This window comes from Pteropus vampyrus, unplaced genomic scaffold (assembly GCF_000151845.1).
Source record: "Pteropus vampyrus isolate Shadow unplaced genomic scaffold, Pvam_2.0 Scaffold269, whole genome shotgun sequence".
Taxonomy (NCBI): domain Eukaryota; kingdom Metazoa; phylum Chordata; class Mammalia; order Chiroptera; family Pteropodidae; genus Pteropus; species Pteropus vampyrus.
The window spans coordinates 110,584-128,567 of record NW_011889050.1 but is presented as its reverse complement, the minus strand read 5'-3'; the positions used below and the strand labels follow the sequence as shown (position 1 = coordinate 128,567).

Here is a 17,984-nt window from a genome sequence, read left to right as displayed (position 1 = left end):
GTAAAAAGAATGGAATTGAGAGTCTAGAAATAAGCTTATATTATACATCTATTATAAACTGGTTTTCAACAAGAGTGCCAAAGCTATTCAATGGGAAAAGAATAATCTTTTCAGCAAATGATGCCAGGACAACTTAATATCCACATGTGAAAGAATAAAATTGGACCCCTACCTCATACTACATATAAAAACAAATTCAAAATGGATCAACAACTGAAATATAAGAACAAAAATTATAAACTCTTAGAAGAAAACATCAAGGTAAATCTTGGATTTTGCAATGAATTCTGAGACGTGACACCAATGGCATAAGCAACAAAAGAAAAATAGATAAACTGGACTTCATCAGAATTAAAAAGTTTTGTGCATTAAAGGACATCATCGACAAAATGAAAAGACAATCAACTGTATAGGAGGAAATATTTTTAAATCATAGAGTATTCATAATATATATAAAGAACTCTTATAACAACAATAAAAGGATAACCCAATTTTTAAAAGTATTTAAATAGACATGCAAAGAAGAAATACAAATGGCCAAGAAGCACATGAAAAGATGTTTAACATCATTAGTTATTAGGGAAATGCAAATCTAAAGCACAATAAGATATCACTTTATAGCCGCTATATCTATATAGATAGATATAGATAGATATAGTGGCTGTATATATATATCAAGATTTGGGAAGAGGATTAGGAGGCGATAGAGGGTGACTGCTTAATAAGTACAGGATTTGGGGGCGGGAGATGAAAATGTTTTGGAACTAGATAAAGGTGGTGGTTGCATGGCATTGTGAATGTACTAAATACCACTGGATTGTACACTTTAAAATGGTTAATTTTGTGTTCATGATTATCAGTTCAATTTAAAAAAAAAAAAAAGCTCACACTAGCCTGTGCTTTCCCTTCGCTGTCTGCCCAGTGTATGCACAGGACTCAGCTCCCAGGAACAAGGAAAATTTCAGGAGAGACTCTGGCCTCTGACTGGGCTGTAGGAGCCCAGGACATACCTGCTCCTTCCCCTTTAGTGACTTTGAGCTCTCTGCACCAAGCTCAGTAGTGCCTGCTAACAGCAATGGGCAAAGGAGCTGCGGCAGGATGGGATAGAAAGTATACTGGCTTTGGACCCTGAAGCTGACAGTGTCCCTGCCCTACTGCCTGCTTTCCACCCCCTGTGACTCACTATTCCTTCTTAGACAAACTCCAAGCTGTTAGGGTGACCCACAGGGCCTGCTTGTCTAGGTCCTTGTTGATATTGTGGTCTCCTCCCACACTCCCACAGCCTTTTCCAGGCTCCCTCTCCCCTGCAGGCCCTCACACTCCTCCTCAGAATGCCCTCTCCCAACTCCCCAACCTCTTTCCTCTGTAACCCGAATTTGAGCATGAAGACTAGCCCGACAAGTCTCCCTGCCTAGGGCCGGAGGACAAAACCTGCAGATACAGCTGCAGGGCATGCACAGAGCAGGAAAGCAGAGCGCACACATTCACATAGTTTCAAAGTAGGCAACTTTGTTCATCTGCTAATTTCTCATTTTAGTGTTATTTTAACAGGAATTGCACCTGTGAGAAGGGTACGAGGCCCCATGATCTTACTCTGAAGGGCTATGCTGGGCTCCCACCCACCCCCAGGCAGGGTTGGGGACCCCCTCCCCAGTTCCAGCTCACCATCCTCAAGCATCATACCATGTGTCACAGTCAATTAACTTTCCTTTGTCCCTCACAAGTGTGTGCCCTTAAGGGCAGGGCCCAGGTCTTGGTCACTCTAGGCTCGGCTGAGCCAGAGGCACCCAGGAGAGTGCCTCCCAACAACTACTCAAAAAGAAAAGTGACCCAAGTTAGGGTCCCGCTCCACTACTCACTCCTACGGGCCCTTAAACATTCTGACTTCTCCGAGCCTCAGTTGCCTGAACTGTCCCATGGAGCCATGACCCTATTCTGACCACCTCCCAAGGCAGAAGGCGATCACACACGTGGAAGTGCTTGGTGCAGGTCTTGCCTGAAAGCAGGGATTCTAGTGGGCTTTTTGCAAACGCAGCCAAGACCTTTGAAAGGCGGGGAGAATGAGGGCGGAGACCTTGCCATCCTCACACCAGACACCCACCGGGCCCCGCCCCTCCCAGTCCCGCCTTGTCTGGGTCCCCACCCTCTCCACCCCCCCTCCCCGCCCCCCGCCCCAGCGGGTACTGTTTCAGTCGAGGACCAGGTGTCCAGGCCAAGATGCAGCTGCGTCCCTGGCTCCTCCTCGCCGCACAGCTGGCCGGTAAGTCCGGAAGACTAGCGAGGTGCGGGGCTGGGGCGGGTAGTCTGCGCTGCACCCGGGAAGAGCCCGAGCGGTGGAGTTTATGATGGACTGTCCCGGTGGAATGCAGATCCCAGAGCCCGGGGCTGCGGGACACCTGGAAGCAGCCGGCAGCCACGATCCCTGAGGGTAGAAAGGAAAGTCCTCCCGAGAGCTCATTACTCGGAGGTTTGCGGGGCTCCAGGACTGAGGGCACCTCTGCCCAAAGTCTGGAGCTAGGAGACGGAGACTCAGGAAGAGAGGAGAGAGGGGAAAAGGGAAGGAAGGATGGAAGAAGATAGGAAGAAGAAAAGAGAAAGAGGGTGGAGGTCCAGAGAGGAAGGAAAAATGCTCTTGCCCAGGGTCCAAGAAGGTGCCAGAGGCCGTCTTCTGTCTTTGGCGTCCCACACTTGACCCAGGGTTCTGTAGGTACACTTTTATTACTTCCGGGCAAGTTTTTGTAATACAATCTGCCAAATACCAGGCTGTTGCCTTGTTGCCACTTACCCGGCAGGTATGGCCTGATATTCCCTCCAGGTCCCCTGTTTCCCCAATAGTCCCTGGGGCTGGGTATGTAGTGTGACTCCAGTAATGAGCAGTGTTGGAGTTGAAATGTTGGAAGTGGAATGGAGGAGAGAGTCTAGATTGTCTCTCTAACTAAGCTTTGTCAGATCACCTTTTAGAAGAAGCCCCTTCGCCCCCAAACTGCGCACCAACCTGTGCTTGATTTGCTCTCTTGTACAAAAACCCAAAGCTGGTCATCCTGCCAGCGGTGATAAGTCCTGCCAGCCCAGGCTCTCACCCAGCGAGCTTAATAACATCTGAAGTAGAAGCTACTCCAGGCCATTCAAATCTCCTAAAGTTATTGCCAATCATTTTAGAAACAGCAGGTCCCTCTGAGAATGGAGTCACTGGGTTACTGAGAGAATCAAATGAATCAAATGAGACCACACATGTGACAAGGCCTGGCTCCATGTCCAGCACATAGATGAGACTCGATCATGGCTCGGTGTTCAGTCCCCAGGGACTGAAAAGCAAGTGGTCACGAGAGCGAGACCAGGGCAGATGTCAGCCAGGAAGTCTTCATGTCAGGACGCAGGAGGGAGAACATACACTAACAACCTGGTGCTTCTTCTCATCTTTTTACCCTTTGAGGCGCCATATCTGGGCATTCCTGGAAGGTTTTCATGAGTCCGTGTACTTGTGGCCCCACTATGTGTACACGAGCAGGTGACCGAGATCCTGGAACCAGAGGTTTCCTCAGTTCAGGGAGTGGCCCAAAACTCAGGTTCTAGAGTTGCAGACCTGGGTTTCAAACTGAATCTACCACATACAGGCTGTGTGACCTTGACCTTCCTGTGCCTCCATTTCCTCATGTGTAAAATGGGCGTAAAACAGGATTTGGTAAGAATTAAATGGTATAATGCATGCACCATGCTTAGCACAGTTCAATAAATATTGGCATTTTCTATTCTTATTATCTTCCCCAAGGGGCCAGTGACCCAAAACATTGAAGAATCTCTACTCTGCTGAAAAGGCAGTATGGTGTTTAGGGACAAAAGAAAAGGCCCAGCAGCCGCTTGGGCCCCAGGTATCATTTCATTCTTGATGCAAATGGAAGCTTAGAGTGGTCTGTGAGTGGAGTCAAAAATTTTAAGTTCATTTCATCAGTGTTAGAGAAGTCCTTTGAGGGGCCATGGAGCAAGTATAGGTAGGATTGTGAATATGAGCCACCACCTCAGTAAGCCAGCTCCCCTTAGGTACACACACACACACACACACACACACGCACATGTACACGCGCACACACACACACACACACACACACACACACTCTGATCTCTCTTCTGCCAACTCAAGTCTGTGCCTGGCTGCTCCTGGGTCTCTGCCCTGGCCTGCAAGCTCTCTCTCTGCCCCACAGCTAAGGTGAAAGGCCACTAAGTCAGATTTAGTTTGTTGAACTTGGCTGCGACAGACCCATTCTAATCCTTCTCCTTAAGATTTCATTTGCCGCCAGTAACAACCTCCGATATGTGAGACACATGGATAATGATTTACCTATATAGTGCTTTACCGTTGGCTTCCTCGGACATTCTAACCTTTAGAGGCAGATAGACCAACAGCCTCAATTCACCCTTCTTTTAAAGAGAAGAGACAGGCTCCATGACTTGCCTGAGGTTCCACAGCTGCTGTGAGACAGAGGCTTGGTTCAAGGCCAAGTCTGTGAGTTCTGCCCTCGTTTTCTTACTTGAACAATTCCTTACTTGAAGTGCTTCCTGTCTGAGACTAAAATGAACTCTCAGGCCTGCTTCTGAGGTGTCTGTCCTTCCACTCAAGAAGGGGATCCAGTGACCTATCAATTGTTGGGTTAGCAAGTGATAGGCATTAATTATGCCTACCAGGGGATAGCGATTTCCTCTTACTGGTTGTCATTGCTGTCTAGAAACTGAGGCTGCCCCTCTTCTATATTGGTCAAATCATCCCTGTGTTCTGCCTGTGATTCTGAACTCCTCTCCCAGCTTGCCCTGGGTCTCCTTCAGCTGCCGGAAGCCTACTGAAGCCGTATACATTGAGTGGCAGCAGGGCAAGGTGAAAGGCCTTGACTTCAGACTTCAAATCATTGAGTTTGAATCCCAGGTCACGTAACTAGCTGCAAGTGGAAATTTAAACAAGTAACTTCATGCCTTAATTTCTTCATCTGTGTAATGGGGACAAAAATCTTAAAGTGAGTTTGAAGCTTGATTGAGATAATTATGCAAAGAGCTAGGCTTATAAGCATGTCGTCAACAAAAGCAGCTCTCTCCCCTGTTCCCTTTATAAAGTTGGACAGAGTAAACACCCACCTTACAGATGAGCTCCTGGAAGTTGGGATGCTTGAGCTCTTGAGTCCAGGAGCCAGCAGCTGCATTTACAACAGCCCTTGGACCCTGCAACTGGGCCGGTTCTTCCATGGCTTTTCCTTTGATACTCGACTCAGGGTGACTGTGGGGTCCCAGCACTGTGGCCTAGGAAAACGTGCTGATAGTCTCTGCTCCTTCCGTTTCTCGTAGCTCTCCATGACAGCTCTGCACTCCAGCCAATTCTTGAGCACAAAACGACTGAGACCAACAGTAAGATGGAGCTGTACTGTGAAACCAAATACTCCTCCAGCAACACACGTATCTACTGGCTGAGACAGCGCCAGGCCCCAAGCGAAAAGAGTCACTATGAGTTCCTGGCCTTCTGGGATCCCACAAAAGGGGCTGTGTACGGTGAGGGTGTGAAACAGGAGAAGATAATTGTGCTTCAGGAGAAAAGCCAGTCCATTCTCAATCTCACAAGTGTGAAGATTTCCGACAGTGGTGTCTACTTCTGCATGACCATCGGGAACCCCGAGCTGACCTTCTGGAAAAGAATTCAGCTGAATGTGGGTAAGACTCTGGTCCAATACTAGCGATGAGCATTGAGAGCCCACATGTTGCAGGTGGCTGTCAGACACAGGGGCTGCCCTACTCTCAGCAAGCCCAGCTCTGCAGGAGGGGACGACAGCGTGAGCAATAGCACTATAGCTAATGGTAACAAAATATATTTTGAGACTTGCCCAGGGCCAAGCCCATGCGAGTGTTTCATGTTTTTTTTGATCTCGCTTAATGCTGCCAACTACCCTAGGAAGGAGATGCTATTATGATCTCGTCGTAAATGTGGTGCCGATAAGCATCATTGCTTCTTACAGGGACAGGACAACACTGTCCTTCATCCACATCAGGCCCAGCTGAAACTGTGACTAGATTGAGCTGCGTCCCCAGGCCTGACGATGGTCTCAGAAATCCCTTCAGAGTATATACACAGGGACCAGTGGAGGGGTAGGTGCCCTGACATTCTGCAGGGACGCCTATGGCTTGAACCCACACCCAAAATCACAGGGAATGAGGAGACTGGACCCCAAGCCCAGCTGCAAGTTCTACTGCAAATTCACTGTGTGCTTTTGGGCAGGTCACTCTCCTCCCTGGGCCACAGTTTTCTCATCTGTATCAGTGGGGCTACTGATGGCCTCCAGGACCCCCTCCAGCCCCTAGAAGCTACAGTTCTGCATAAGTTAAGTCAGCACATCCAGTAGAAATTTATTGTGAGCTATAAATACAATTTAAAAATTTCTGACAGCCACATTTAAGAAACTAAAAAGAAACACTGAAATTAATTTAAATAATGCATTTTAACCCGGTTTATCAATATTATCATTTCAAAATATAAGCAAAATAAAATTATTACTGAAATATTTTATATTCCCTTTTCGTACTAAGCATTCCATGTATGTTTTACATATAGAGCACATCTCGTGTCAGATTGGCTGTGTTCCACATGCTCAGTAGCACACGTGGCAAATGGCTGCCATATTGGACTGTGAGGATTAAGCTATCAAGGGTACAAAGGAGTCATGGCAGAAATTCTCGAAGGCCTACGTCTGGCTTTAGCCCCGTCCCCAGGTTAGCTCATGGCCGGGGCAAATCCTCTGAAGGTCTCCCTCCTACTATCCTGCTTCCTGCTCATGTGGGTTCTTCTCACACTGGGGACACTGAGAGCAACAAAGGGGCCCTCCAGGAATTAGACCACTCAGCATGGGAGGTACAAGGATAGCTGGGGACAGCAGCGCAATTAGGAAGAAAAAAATCAGTGATGCTCTGCCACATCTCATCAGCCATGGGCCTTAAATCAGGAAGTTGAGGGGTGGGAGGAACGAGATCTCTAGATAAGAATCTGAACATTATTTGAGGGTTGTCAACTAATTCCTGTATTGAAAATTGGGCTTTAGGTAGCTGGGGTTTTGGTTTGGTTTATTGTTTTTGTCTCTGTGAGTCCCACATCTTCTCATTCATGAGATTTCAGGGTCCGTGAAAGGTGGATGATAAAATTAGCACTACTGGTTCGTAGAAGCTCCCCCACCTCCATCGCCACCCACTCACTCCTGGTCTTGACATTTTCAAACCCCTCCTGCTGCCCAGCTCTCAGGAATGGCAGTCGCTCCCCAAGGCAAGTGCTTGTGACCACATTATTTCTGCAGGGGCAGGAGAACCAGAGCTAGAGCCCACCTCCTGCCGGAGGCCAGTGCATTTTGAAGGAGGAGCCAGATGATAAAGTATCTGGGGAAAGACAGGGCCTTTTTCAGGCCCCTGAAGCACACGATGGGTTCAAAAGGCCTGTCTTTTGGTGGGGGGAGGGGGGGGGCCAGAGGGGGCGGATGGTGTCAGGAGGAATCAAGGGGGTCTGGTTCTGGGCAAGAAGAAATTAAAATGGAGCAAGCCTGTCTACAAACCCCCATCAGACCTAGGCCACTGTGTTTAGCCAAGGCACAGAGGTCCTACAGATCTGGCTCCCTTGCTGGCTCACCACTGACCCATGGAGAGACCTCTGTGTCCCCTCGTGTATAAAGTAAGAAGAATGAACACTCCTAGGGCCTTGAGGATTGAGAGAGATAACAGAATGTTACAACACCACTGGCAAAGGGCCAGGCCCCTCACGCACCCTTAGAGCACTATAACTGGTTTGTTTTTCCTTTTACACTAGTTTCCTCCAGCATTCTGATGACCAGGATCTTGGGTTGCTGACATGCATAACTTTTTGTGAAAAAAGCACTCGCACCCAAAGCAGTGTGGCACAATGAGAGCCTTGAGTTGGAATCTTCTGACTTGAATTCTGGCTCTGCTGTTTCCTGCCTCTCACACTTTGGGCAAGTTATTTCACTTCCATGCACCTAGTCTTCCTTGGGGGTAAAATGGGGATGGTACTGCCTATAATAGTCCCAAAAGCCGTCACATCCAATAAACACGCTGAAGTGCTTGGCACCGCCACTAGTGCATGGTAGAAGCTTAGTAAGTGTTCATTCTAGTTAGCGGGCTCTTCTCAAAGCCTCGTGAAGCAGGCAGAGCGGTGCATGTTACCTACAATTTCCTCGGGAGGCTCAAGGCAGGGAGGGCTCGAAGTGTGCACTTTTTATATGGAAGAAGCCAGCCCCAAAGTGGCCAGTTTGCTGCCCCCCGTGTACCCTTGACTCTAGAGTTTAAGTTCATGGTGTAGCCCTATTTTGTAAAAAATCATTTCAGTGAAATGTCTTTCCTCAACCCACAGGCAAAAGCTGAATTAAGTAGTGCCTCTGTGCCTCGGGCATCTCACTTTACCCTGTGTACTTATCCCACTGCTTTATTACAATACTTCAGCATGAGACACTGAATTAGAACAAAATAGAGGAGTGACTCATCCAGGAGTCAGGAGAGGGGTTTGGGGTCAGCCCCTCCCCTTAATTTCACAGACATTCTCTTTGAAATTAAAAGTTGAGACTAGACTAAAGATCTCTCTGACTCTGATAGTACATAATTTTTAAAGACACCTGAGCAGGAAAGAAAATCCCAATATATACAATGTGTATGGCATTGTACGTGCAGAAAAAAGCACTCGCCTCCTTTCCATGAACTTCCTCTACTGGCTTAGGGATTGGCAGGTCATGTCAAGGGCTTGGGGACTCTGGCTTCAGCTCAAGTGGAGCCATGTCTTCAGCTAGATGGAGCCATGTCTACTTCACACTTTGCTGGGAACACTGCCCCCTTTAATTCTCACAACAACCCCAAGAAGGAGGTGGGGACCATCTTTATTTCAGCAGGTGGGGAAACTGAGGAACCGAAAAGTGATAGGACTTTCCCCAAGTCACACAGTGGTTAATCATGGGTGCCGGTTCTCTGTTCAGGTCTGTTTAGCTCCAGAGCCTCTCTCTCTCCAGGACACCAACCTGACCCCTGTCCCTAGGCCCACAGATAGATCTGAGAGTTGGGGAAACAGATCAAAAATGTTATTGTTCTGTGACCTTCAAGCTCTATAGCAGCCAAAGAATAGTCATAAGGACTTCAGTACCTGGAGGTAAGACATGGAGTTTTAAGTTTTGTCACTAAGTCCACCTGCTATTTATCTGACTAAAATATATGTCTTGCTTGCTTTCTGTAGTCGATGTCCTTCCCACCACTGCTCAGCCCACCAAGAAGTCCACCCCCAAGAAGAAAAGGTGCCGGCTCCCAAGCACAGTGACCCAAAAGGGTGAGTTCTCCCATCCTCTTAGACTGTCAGAAGCACAGCAGACATTCTCTTTGCTTGCTTCCTTCCTTCCTTCCTTCCTTCCTTCCTTCCTTCCTTCCTTCCTTCCTTCCTTCCTTCCTTTTATAAGCTCTTCCCAAATGCAAACTCTTGAGCCTGTTTCTCTGGCCCTGAGCAGGGGTCAGAAAGCAAGCTGAGTATGACAGCAGTGCTATCCTTCAGCAGCTCATAGTCTAGTGAGGGACACACTCACCAATTGTCACAGGACAAAACTTAATAAAGGATACTTCTACCCAAAACTTGCACACAAATTTTCCTAGCAGTATTATTCATAATAGCCCCAAAGTAGAAACAACTCAAATGTCCGCCAACTGATAAATGGATTAACAAAATATGGAATATTTTTGGTCATAATATCTTCATACAATAAAATATTATTTGGTCATAATCAAGAACTAAGTAGTGATACATGCTACAACATGGATGAATCTCAAAAATATTATGCAGTGGAAGAAGCTAATCACGAAAGACCATGCATAATATGATCCCATTGACATGAAATGTTCAGAATATGATTTTCCATAGAGACAGAAAGTAGATTAGTTGGAAGAAAAATGGAGAGTGACTGCTAATAGGTACAAGATTTCTTTTGCGGGGGATAAAAATGTTCTAAAATTAGATCGTGGGGATGGTTGCATATTTCTGCGAATTTACCAAAAAACATTAAGTTATATACTTTAAACAGGAGAACTTTACAATATGTAACTAACAAACAAAAAACCCAACCCGAAGGACCAGAACTTTAAATTTTCCCAGTTTTGATGCTAACAGAGGACCTAACACACAGTATGTGCCTAATATGTTTGTTAATGAGTGAGCAAACTTGCCTCTCTGTGCTATAAGCACCAGACACTGCAGTTGGAATACATATACACACTCACTTTTCTTGAACCTATCAGCCGAATGTGGGAAAATACTGACCTCTGTTCCCCAAAAGTTACTGGTGATAAACAGAAAGTGCCATCAACTCCAATCCATAGAATAAACCACCAGCAGCCACACCAGACTGCCTCGTGCTGCTGGGGTTGCTTTGTCTTAAAGATATATGAAGTACCAGAAAGAGTCTGGAAGAGGCATCTAACAGGATCTAGGAGATGAGAGTGAGAAGCTGCCATGTGAGGTCACAGTGAAAAGAACATCAGAATCCAGATGCAGAGGGCAGCATCCTGGGAAACATCAAGATGGACCTCATTTTATAGTTTTGCCTAAAGGATTCCAGGGAGGGTACCATAAAAAAAGGACACAAAGGGCAAATACAATAGGGCCATGAAGACGAGGATGCAAACAAATTCAGTAACAATTTTATAAATGATGGAGGAAAGGTCTTTGCATTTCTTGCATCATTTCTTATTTCAACCTTCAGTAAAATCCTGGGGCAAAATGAAAAGCCAGCATTAGTAGCCTATTTAGAATAACCAGGATATAGGTGAAGATAGCCAAGTGGAGTGGAGAAGTTGGGGAGTAAATGGAGGTTGCATTTAAGGTGGAGACCGTGGGACAGTGTTGCCTAGTGGTAAGTCATCCAGGCTATACTGTGGGACTTTAGGCAAGTGAGTCAGCCTTTCTGAACCTCCATTTTTTTCATCTGTAAAACGCGGGCGTTTACCTGGCTAAAAAGAAGGCAGTATTAAATGAGATACTATTATAAGGCATTCAGCTTGGCAGGGCACTCCGACAGAGCTCAAAGCTTATTATTCTGAATGAAACCCACATGGCCCCCATAGGGAGGGAGCTGCTCCCTAAGGCTCAGGACTGCCCTTTGAAAGACATTGAGAACAATTTCTAATCCACTGTCTCAGGAGAAATGCGGTAAGGTCCAGACTTTAGGAGCCCCCAACCCCCAAGTGAGGCAAGGAAGCCGGGTGATGTGTCAGTGTGTGGCTCTGGCCACCAGCTCCCTGCCCAAGCAGACTTTTCACCGCAGTTATTAGAAGCAACAGCTTTTCTAGGAGTCACGTTTTTGGGCAGATGGCCGTGCTGTACGCAGATTTCTTGCTTGCCTCCAGTTCCGTTATGACCACCCTTCAGGAAGCTTTCCCTGGCCCACCCTCCCGCGGAAAGAAGAGACCTTCTTTCCTGCACCACCCTGCAGCCTTCACCCACCTCCAGTACTTAAAAGACAAAACAAGCAAAACAAACTTTATCGAGTTATAATTTGCAGATCATAAAATTCACCCATTTTAAACACATAACTCAATGATTTTACTAAATTTACCAAGTTATGCAACTATCACCACAATCTAGTTTTAGAACTTTTCCATCACCCCAAGAAGTTTCTTTGTACTTGTTTATAGCGAGTCTCTGTTCCCACCCCACTCCCTGGCAACCACTAATCTGCTTTCTACCTCTATAGATTTGCCTCTTTCGGACATTTCATATAAATGGAATAAAAAACTACGCGGTTTTTCATGCCTAGTTCCTTTCACTTAGTATCATGTTTTTGAGGTTCATCCAGGCTGGGAGAACACGAAGGAGGTTAAGATGGAGGCAGATAGAAACCCTCGCATCTCAGAGGTGAGAAGGACTCTCAAGGGCCTCTCACCCAGCCTCCCCTCCACAGTGCACAATCCAGCCCTGGCAGTGGCCGGCTCCCTCCCCTGGAGGGGCCCACTCCATTCCCTCCCTGCCTCTCAGTGCTATTGTGCTATTAGCTGTGAGCCATGAGCTGTCCTGGTGGGACCAGCAGGGGCTTTAGAGTTTGGAGGATCTGTGTTCATGGCCTGGCTCTGCCTTTCAGTACCTGGGCGACCCTGGGCATGTCGTTTAATCTCTTTGAATCTTGGTTTTTCTGAACTGCAAAATGAGAGAGAGAAATGATAGTAATACCCTCCTTCCTCACAAGATGGAAGTTTGCAGTTAGTATTGTACTTGGCACGTAATAGGTATTCAGTAAAAATTCTCTCCCTTTCCTGACATCCAAAACTCTTTCTAATTTTTTTAAACCTCAATCCCAAATCTGCAACCTCTCCTTTTTCACCCATGTGTCCTGGTTCTGCCCCTCAGTCACCCGCACAACCATAGGGGCACGGAGGGTGTCAGAGAAAGATTGGGGCTTTGATAATATAAATTCTGCTGTTTAAATAGCATACAAAATGGACAAAGGAACAAATAGGCAACTCATAGAAGAAAAAACCTAGCCAATATATAAAAATAGGCTGAAGCTGACAAATAATCAGGAAATTGAAGTAAAATATCATTTTCCACCCACTAGACTGGCAAAAATTAATCCTTGATAATATCAAGGGTCGGCAGGGTATACAATTGGCGGTTGAAATGGAGATCGAGGTAGCCTCTTTGGAAGGCATTTGACAGTATCTGTTATAATTTAAAATGGGCATAGTCTATGGTTTATTAGTTCCTGTTTTCGGTATCTGTGTCAGGCAGGCCCCTGCATAAGAAGAAACATACCAGGATGTTCTCCACAAAATTATTTGTAAAAATAAAACACAGGAAATAAAATGTCCTCTGATGGCGAAATAATCTATTGTATATCTATACTTCAGATGTTACTCTGCTAGAAAAAAAGTGTGCTGAAATGTTTACGTGAAGAAAATAGTTGCAGAACAATTCGTACAATATAATCCTCTCTTTTTAAAAGATTATATGTGTCTATGTAAATTATGTGTGTGAAAATACAGAGACAAAGATACCAAATTAATAGCATTTACTGCTGCTGTGAAGGAGCAAGGATGTCAAAGGGCACTTATATATGGGAATCTTTTACAGTGAAAATATATTCAGCTATTTCTTATGAAATTAAAATGTTTAAAAAATAAATAGTAAAAATCTAATTAGTCATAAAAGTTGTCTATTTCCTTTGAACATAAATAGCTTCTGAGTTTAATTAGTTTTTTTTTTTTAATTTGGACATGAGACATGAAATTTTACATATAAAATTATCTCAGTGTATTTAAAGTGCCTAGAAAAGAGACTAGAAGGAAATATACAAACAGGAGTGTTCTCTGAGAGGTGGCTTCCAGTTGATTTTTCCCTTTTTATATTTATTTGTGTGTCTCAAATGTTCAATGTTTGTCTTCCAGGCCCACCTTGTGGCCCCGTTATCCTTGGTCTGTTGCTGGCTGGTGTCCTGATTCTTCTGGTGTCCTTGGGTGTGGCTATCCACTTATATTGTAAGTTGTCTCCTCTTGGGCAGTCATGGTGACCCTTTTTTGCTGTTAGAGGTGTCCCTGAGAGTCCTTCCTTCTCTAGGGGAGCAAGGCAGATGTGAGCCTGATGGAAGTTTGCCCCCTGAGAACTGGAGGTAGTTGCGGAATGCTTCTTGGCCTGAGGCTATACTGCAGGAGTAGGGAACCATTCTGTCTCTAGAGTCAGACAAAACTGGGTTTGAACCCACTATGCTGACTCAGAGACCTTGGGTGCATGCCCTGTCCTCTCTGAGCCTTGGCTGTCCCACCCAAAGACAATATTATCTACCTCCCAGGGTTGCTGTTTGCAAAGTCCTGCCCAAAATGCCAAGCTGGGATATATGCTCAGTAAATGGGAACTCCTGTGAACAGTTGTGGTGAACGCAGTACATAGAGATTGAAGTGGGGTTTGGGTTACTTTCCCAGAAGCTAGAAATTTTTCCCCTCCGTGAAGATGTAGGGAAACTCAGAGATGACTGCTGCTCTCAGCCACATAGAAGAAAAATCATCTTCTTCTATGGGCCCCCAGCTGCAGGGGAAGCCTACACAGCTGCCTAAGAGTCCAAAGTTTCAGGTTCATCTGTGTCACCTCGAACAAGTCACTTACCCTTTCTTGGCTTATATAAAATCAGAGATCAGAGAGGGTAGCCTGAAGGGGCATGGATGAGATCAGTGGCTGTTTTGTAGATCACAGACTCCTTTGAACATGTGATGACAATTATGGACCCTCTCCCTAGAGAAATGTATTACAGGCACATTTTTGCCTACAATTCCCATCCACGAAGGAATCCATTTACTGTGTTCTATAGTTCGGTGGTCTGCAAACTTTTTTGATCAAGGACCTCATTAGTAAAAAAATTAAAAATAATAAACACTTCAATTAGCTGTATTTATTTATTTAATATATTATGTATGTTATTAAATGTGCTTCAAAAATAAAAAGTAATAAAGGATGAGATAAACCTGTAAACGGCCATGCTCATATTTTCTTCCTTCATCTCGATGGGAAATCTTGCATATCTCCTGAATACACATGCTCTAGTTTAAGACCACCATCTGTACAACCTCTCATTCCTGACCTGCCGTGAAGGGCAAGATGGCCTGTTTAAAGATACACGGACTGGAGTAGACTAACTGAGTTCGAACTCTGATTTTACCACTTGCTAGCTGCATGACTTTGGGCAAGTTACTCAGGACCACACTTGCTCCGTGCCTCAGAGCCCTCATAATATGAAAGAAAGATAGGTATCCAACTCGTAGGTTTGCTGCGAGCATGAAAGGAGTTAAAACACATGAAAGCGAAGCAGAGCCTGGCACCAGGGAAGTGGTCTCAGGTATTGGTTGTCCCTCTCATCACCCTCCTTGCTCTCTGGGGCTTGGTGTCACTGGCCCACAGCCTGTGCTGACTGATGTTCTTGGTTTCTTCTTTTAGGCCTGCGGAGGAAAGCCCGGCTTCGCCTCATGAAACAGTAAGTGCTTGGAGGTTGGAACATTGCCTGTAAGTGGCGCTGGGTGTGGTCCTGACTTCCTCAGCCTCCCCGCTGCTGCTCGCAGCCTCCAACTGCAAGGAGCCAAAGCCAAATGCCACCTTCAAAAACACCATGGAATGTATTAACCAGTGCGGGGGGTAAGGGAGGATCAAGTTCAGGAAAAGAGATAACTTAAACAAACAAAAACGCTGATTAGTTGTTTAAGTGTATTTCAAGTACAGTAAAACTTAGCTCTTAGCCCTCCTGATGATAACAAGCAACTCTTGCAAGCATAGAACCCAGCAGGAGATCCCAAGCTCTTTCCCTGCCCATTATTTCATTTGACTTGGTCCTACATGACATAGGAGGGTTATTTTTACAGACCAGTTGAAAAAGGTACTCAAAGCGTTTGGGATAGTAAAGAGCAGAATTGGGTTTAAAAGCGAGTGGATTCACTCCAGGGCGAGTGTCCTCCACCAGCAGCTGCTTCCTTCTCCGCTGGTGCTGGGTGTTTCGCTGCCTTGTTTCCATCTCTCACCCGAGACCCCACCTGGGTCCCAGGAGTTGGCAAACCAATGACCCGACTCTCTCCCATAGACACAGGGGCTAAAAAGACCTCGGAGGACTGCCCGTCCTTCTATTCTCATCACCCCTTCATTTTAACTTGTTCTCCAGTGATTTGACACCAGTTTCTGGGGAGCTGGATGCAGGAGCTCATGCTTTGGCAAACCCGAGGGTTCTGAGGATCAGCTGAGGCAGGGAAGGGGTTGGGGGTGGTCACGAGGGAGGCCCTGAGCACCCCTCATCCTCTGCTCACAGCTCTGCTCTCTCATCTGTTGCCAATAGTCACACTTACCTGTGAGATATCATTTGAACAAAAGGATTTGTGGCTAAAAAAAGGTTTGAAAACCACTTCTGGTTTAGTTATTTTGATCCAAATAGTCCGTGGTCCTCACAAATAAGCTGTTCCAAACTCAAGTTACAGTTTGGGGCAGATGTTCCCCAGCCTCTAACTAGCCTTAGGAAATCGTCTTATCAGCAGGCCACCTTCTTCTGGCCCCTTGATGTGCGTTTGTGAATAGCTTATCTTAGAAGGTACTACAGGAAGTAACACTCTTCAAAGCTAGAGTCCTTTGGGCTGCCTTTTTTTTTTTTTTTTTTTAATTACTACAGTGAGCCCTAAACATGTACTAACACAAAACTCCAGGCCTCAGAGTGCTAACTTGGAGCAGAGCCCTGCATCTTCATTTGCCATTTGTCCCTGTTACAGGAAATTCAATAGCATTTGCCTGATAATAAGTGGTTTCAAAACTTGCTATTGTTTTCAGGTTTTATAAATGAGCAGAGAATACGCTTTTAGTGTCTTGCTACAAAGATAGTGTTGGTCAAGTAATGAGCAAGATCTGGAACAAAACAGAAAAGGAACACACTGAATGGAAATGTCATTGACCTACAAGAACTGCCTGCTTTTAACTACTGCACATTCTTTCTGTGGGCCTCATACACGGAAGCAACTTGATAAATGGTCGTCAGGAGACTTAGAGAGAACGCTTCAGAGCCCAGGGGCACTTCCTGCAACTCAGGGGCACACTGGAAGATTGAGCAAGAAATGCCACCCGTGATACCACTTCTAGCTCCTGTATCCACCCTCGCTGGGCTGGGACCTTTGGTGTTGGCTCTCCAGCCACCGCCTAGCAAGTCGCTTTGCTCTCAGCAGTGACATTGAGTTCTGAGTCATGGGATTGTGCTCAGATGGCTTCCCCTTGTTCTTCCCAGGCTGGGGTGGGCTGACTTCACAGAGAGCTTCGGAGACCAGACCCAGCCTGAAAATGAAGCTCGCAGGAAGGGCTGACCTAGCTCTCACAGTCCCAGAGGACTTCCTCTGGGACTGAGAACTTGTGGCTTTGGGTGCAGGAGTTCACTTCATCTCCCATACAGAAGTCCTCAGCTTTTACTTCTGCTCTACCAAGCTTGTATATTTCTTATTTCACTTTCTTTTCTTTTTTTGAAAATATCTTGGTGGTAAAAATAAATTCCTAAGTAAAAGATAAAAATGGCTCATGTGATGTAAAAGGACAAAAGCCCATCTATATGGCAAAGGCATCGATGCTTAGTTGAAAAGAAATAAGGATAAAATGTGTGTATCCTCATTTTGTGTCCGAGTTCCTCATTTGCCCCCACAACATGCCATATTCCTGCCATGTCATAGGTGTAGAGAAGGCCTGAGAGGTTAGTAAGCACCAGGGCAGCCAGAGCCAGGCAGCACGTGCCTCAGGGGCCAAGGTCCTCCGGCCTTCCCCCAAGCCGCCTTCACCAGCACCTGTTCATTTCTTTTGAGGGTGGATCCCCAGGGACTCCTGGCCTCAAGCCAAGTTGAGAGGCATTAAGGTCTCTGTCAGATGTCCATTAATTTTTTTACTGTCTCTCAGCTTTGATGATCAGAGAAGGAAAATGAGAGGAAAAGACAACTAAATTGGAGAGGGGAGTCGAAGTAAAGATCCCATGCCTTTTGAAAAAGTCCAGGGATCCTCTCTTAGCTGCCTACCCTGGGCTTTAGCAGCATAAGAGCTATTGAGCCCAAAAAGAATTCAACCTTAGCCTGCATTAACAGAAGCACCATGCCCAGGTCAAAGGAAAAGAGTGTCCCATGTGCTTTTCCAGCCCAGCTCTGGACTGGGAGGTGCGATTTAAGAAGGGCATTGGCAAAACAGCTTCTGTTCGGAGGCTTCTGGCAGCCACAGAATGTGAAGAAGGGGCAGTGTGACCCTCTCCCGGCATCTGAGACGCTGCCTGTGGGGTTGGAGGGCACAGCAGAACTAGGCATGGTGGGCGGGGGTTAGAAGGGTGTAGATGCGGGAGGTGCTCAAGAGAAGCAAATGGTTTTTGCCTATCAGCTTCAAAGGCAACAGGACAGGCTCCCTGCCAAGGCTGAGGGGAGGGGGGAAAGGGTCAGGGTCACTGGGACCAGACTCTTCC

The 17,984-nt window shown here is 46.1% G+C and overlaps 1 protein-coding gene across 1 annotated transcript; it reads left to right on the top strand.

Moving 5' to 3' along the window:
* Window positions 1–2,186: 2,186 nt before the first annotated feature.
* CD8B (CD8b molecule) lies at window positions 2,187–17,026 on the top strand. The gene is made up of 6 exons (XM_011375262.2): window positions 2,187–2,260; window positions 5,329–5,688; window positions 9,248–9,337; window positions 13,435–13,524; window positions 14,972–15,008; window positions 16,337–17,026. Exons 1-6 carry the CDS (start codon window positions 2,218–2,220, stop codon window positions 16,347–16,349), a joined length of 633 nt encoding a protein of 210 aa, XP_011373564.1. The 5' UTR covers window positions 2,187–2,217; the 3' UTR covers window positions 16,350–17,026.
* Window positions 17,027–17,984: the final 958 nt, after the last annotated feature.

Excerpts from the sequence above, each read along its gene's own strand:
- CD8B (XM_011375262.2), top strand. The coding sequence starts at position 2,218 with ATGCAGCTGCGTCCCTGGCTCCTCCTCGCCGCACAGCTGGCCG. Across the intron at positions 2,261-5,328 it reads CCTCGCCGCACAGCTGGCCG|CTCTCCATGACAGCTCTGCA; the intron begins GTAAGTCCGGAA and ends CGTTTCTCGTAG. Across the intron at positions 9,338-13,434 it reads AAGCACAGTGACCCAAAAGG|GCCCACCTTGTGGCCCCGTT; the intron begins GTGAGTTCTCCC and ends TTTGTCTTCCAG.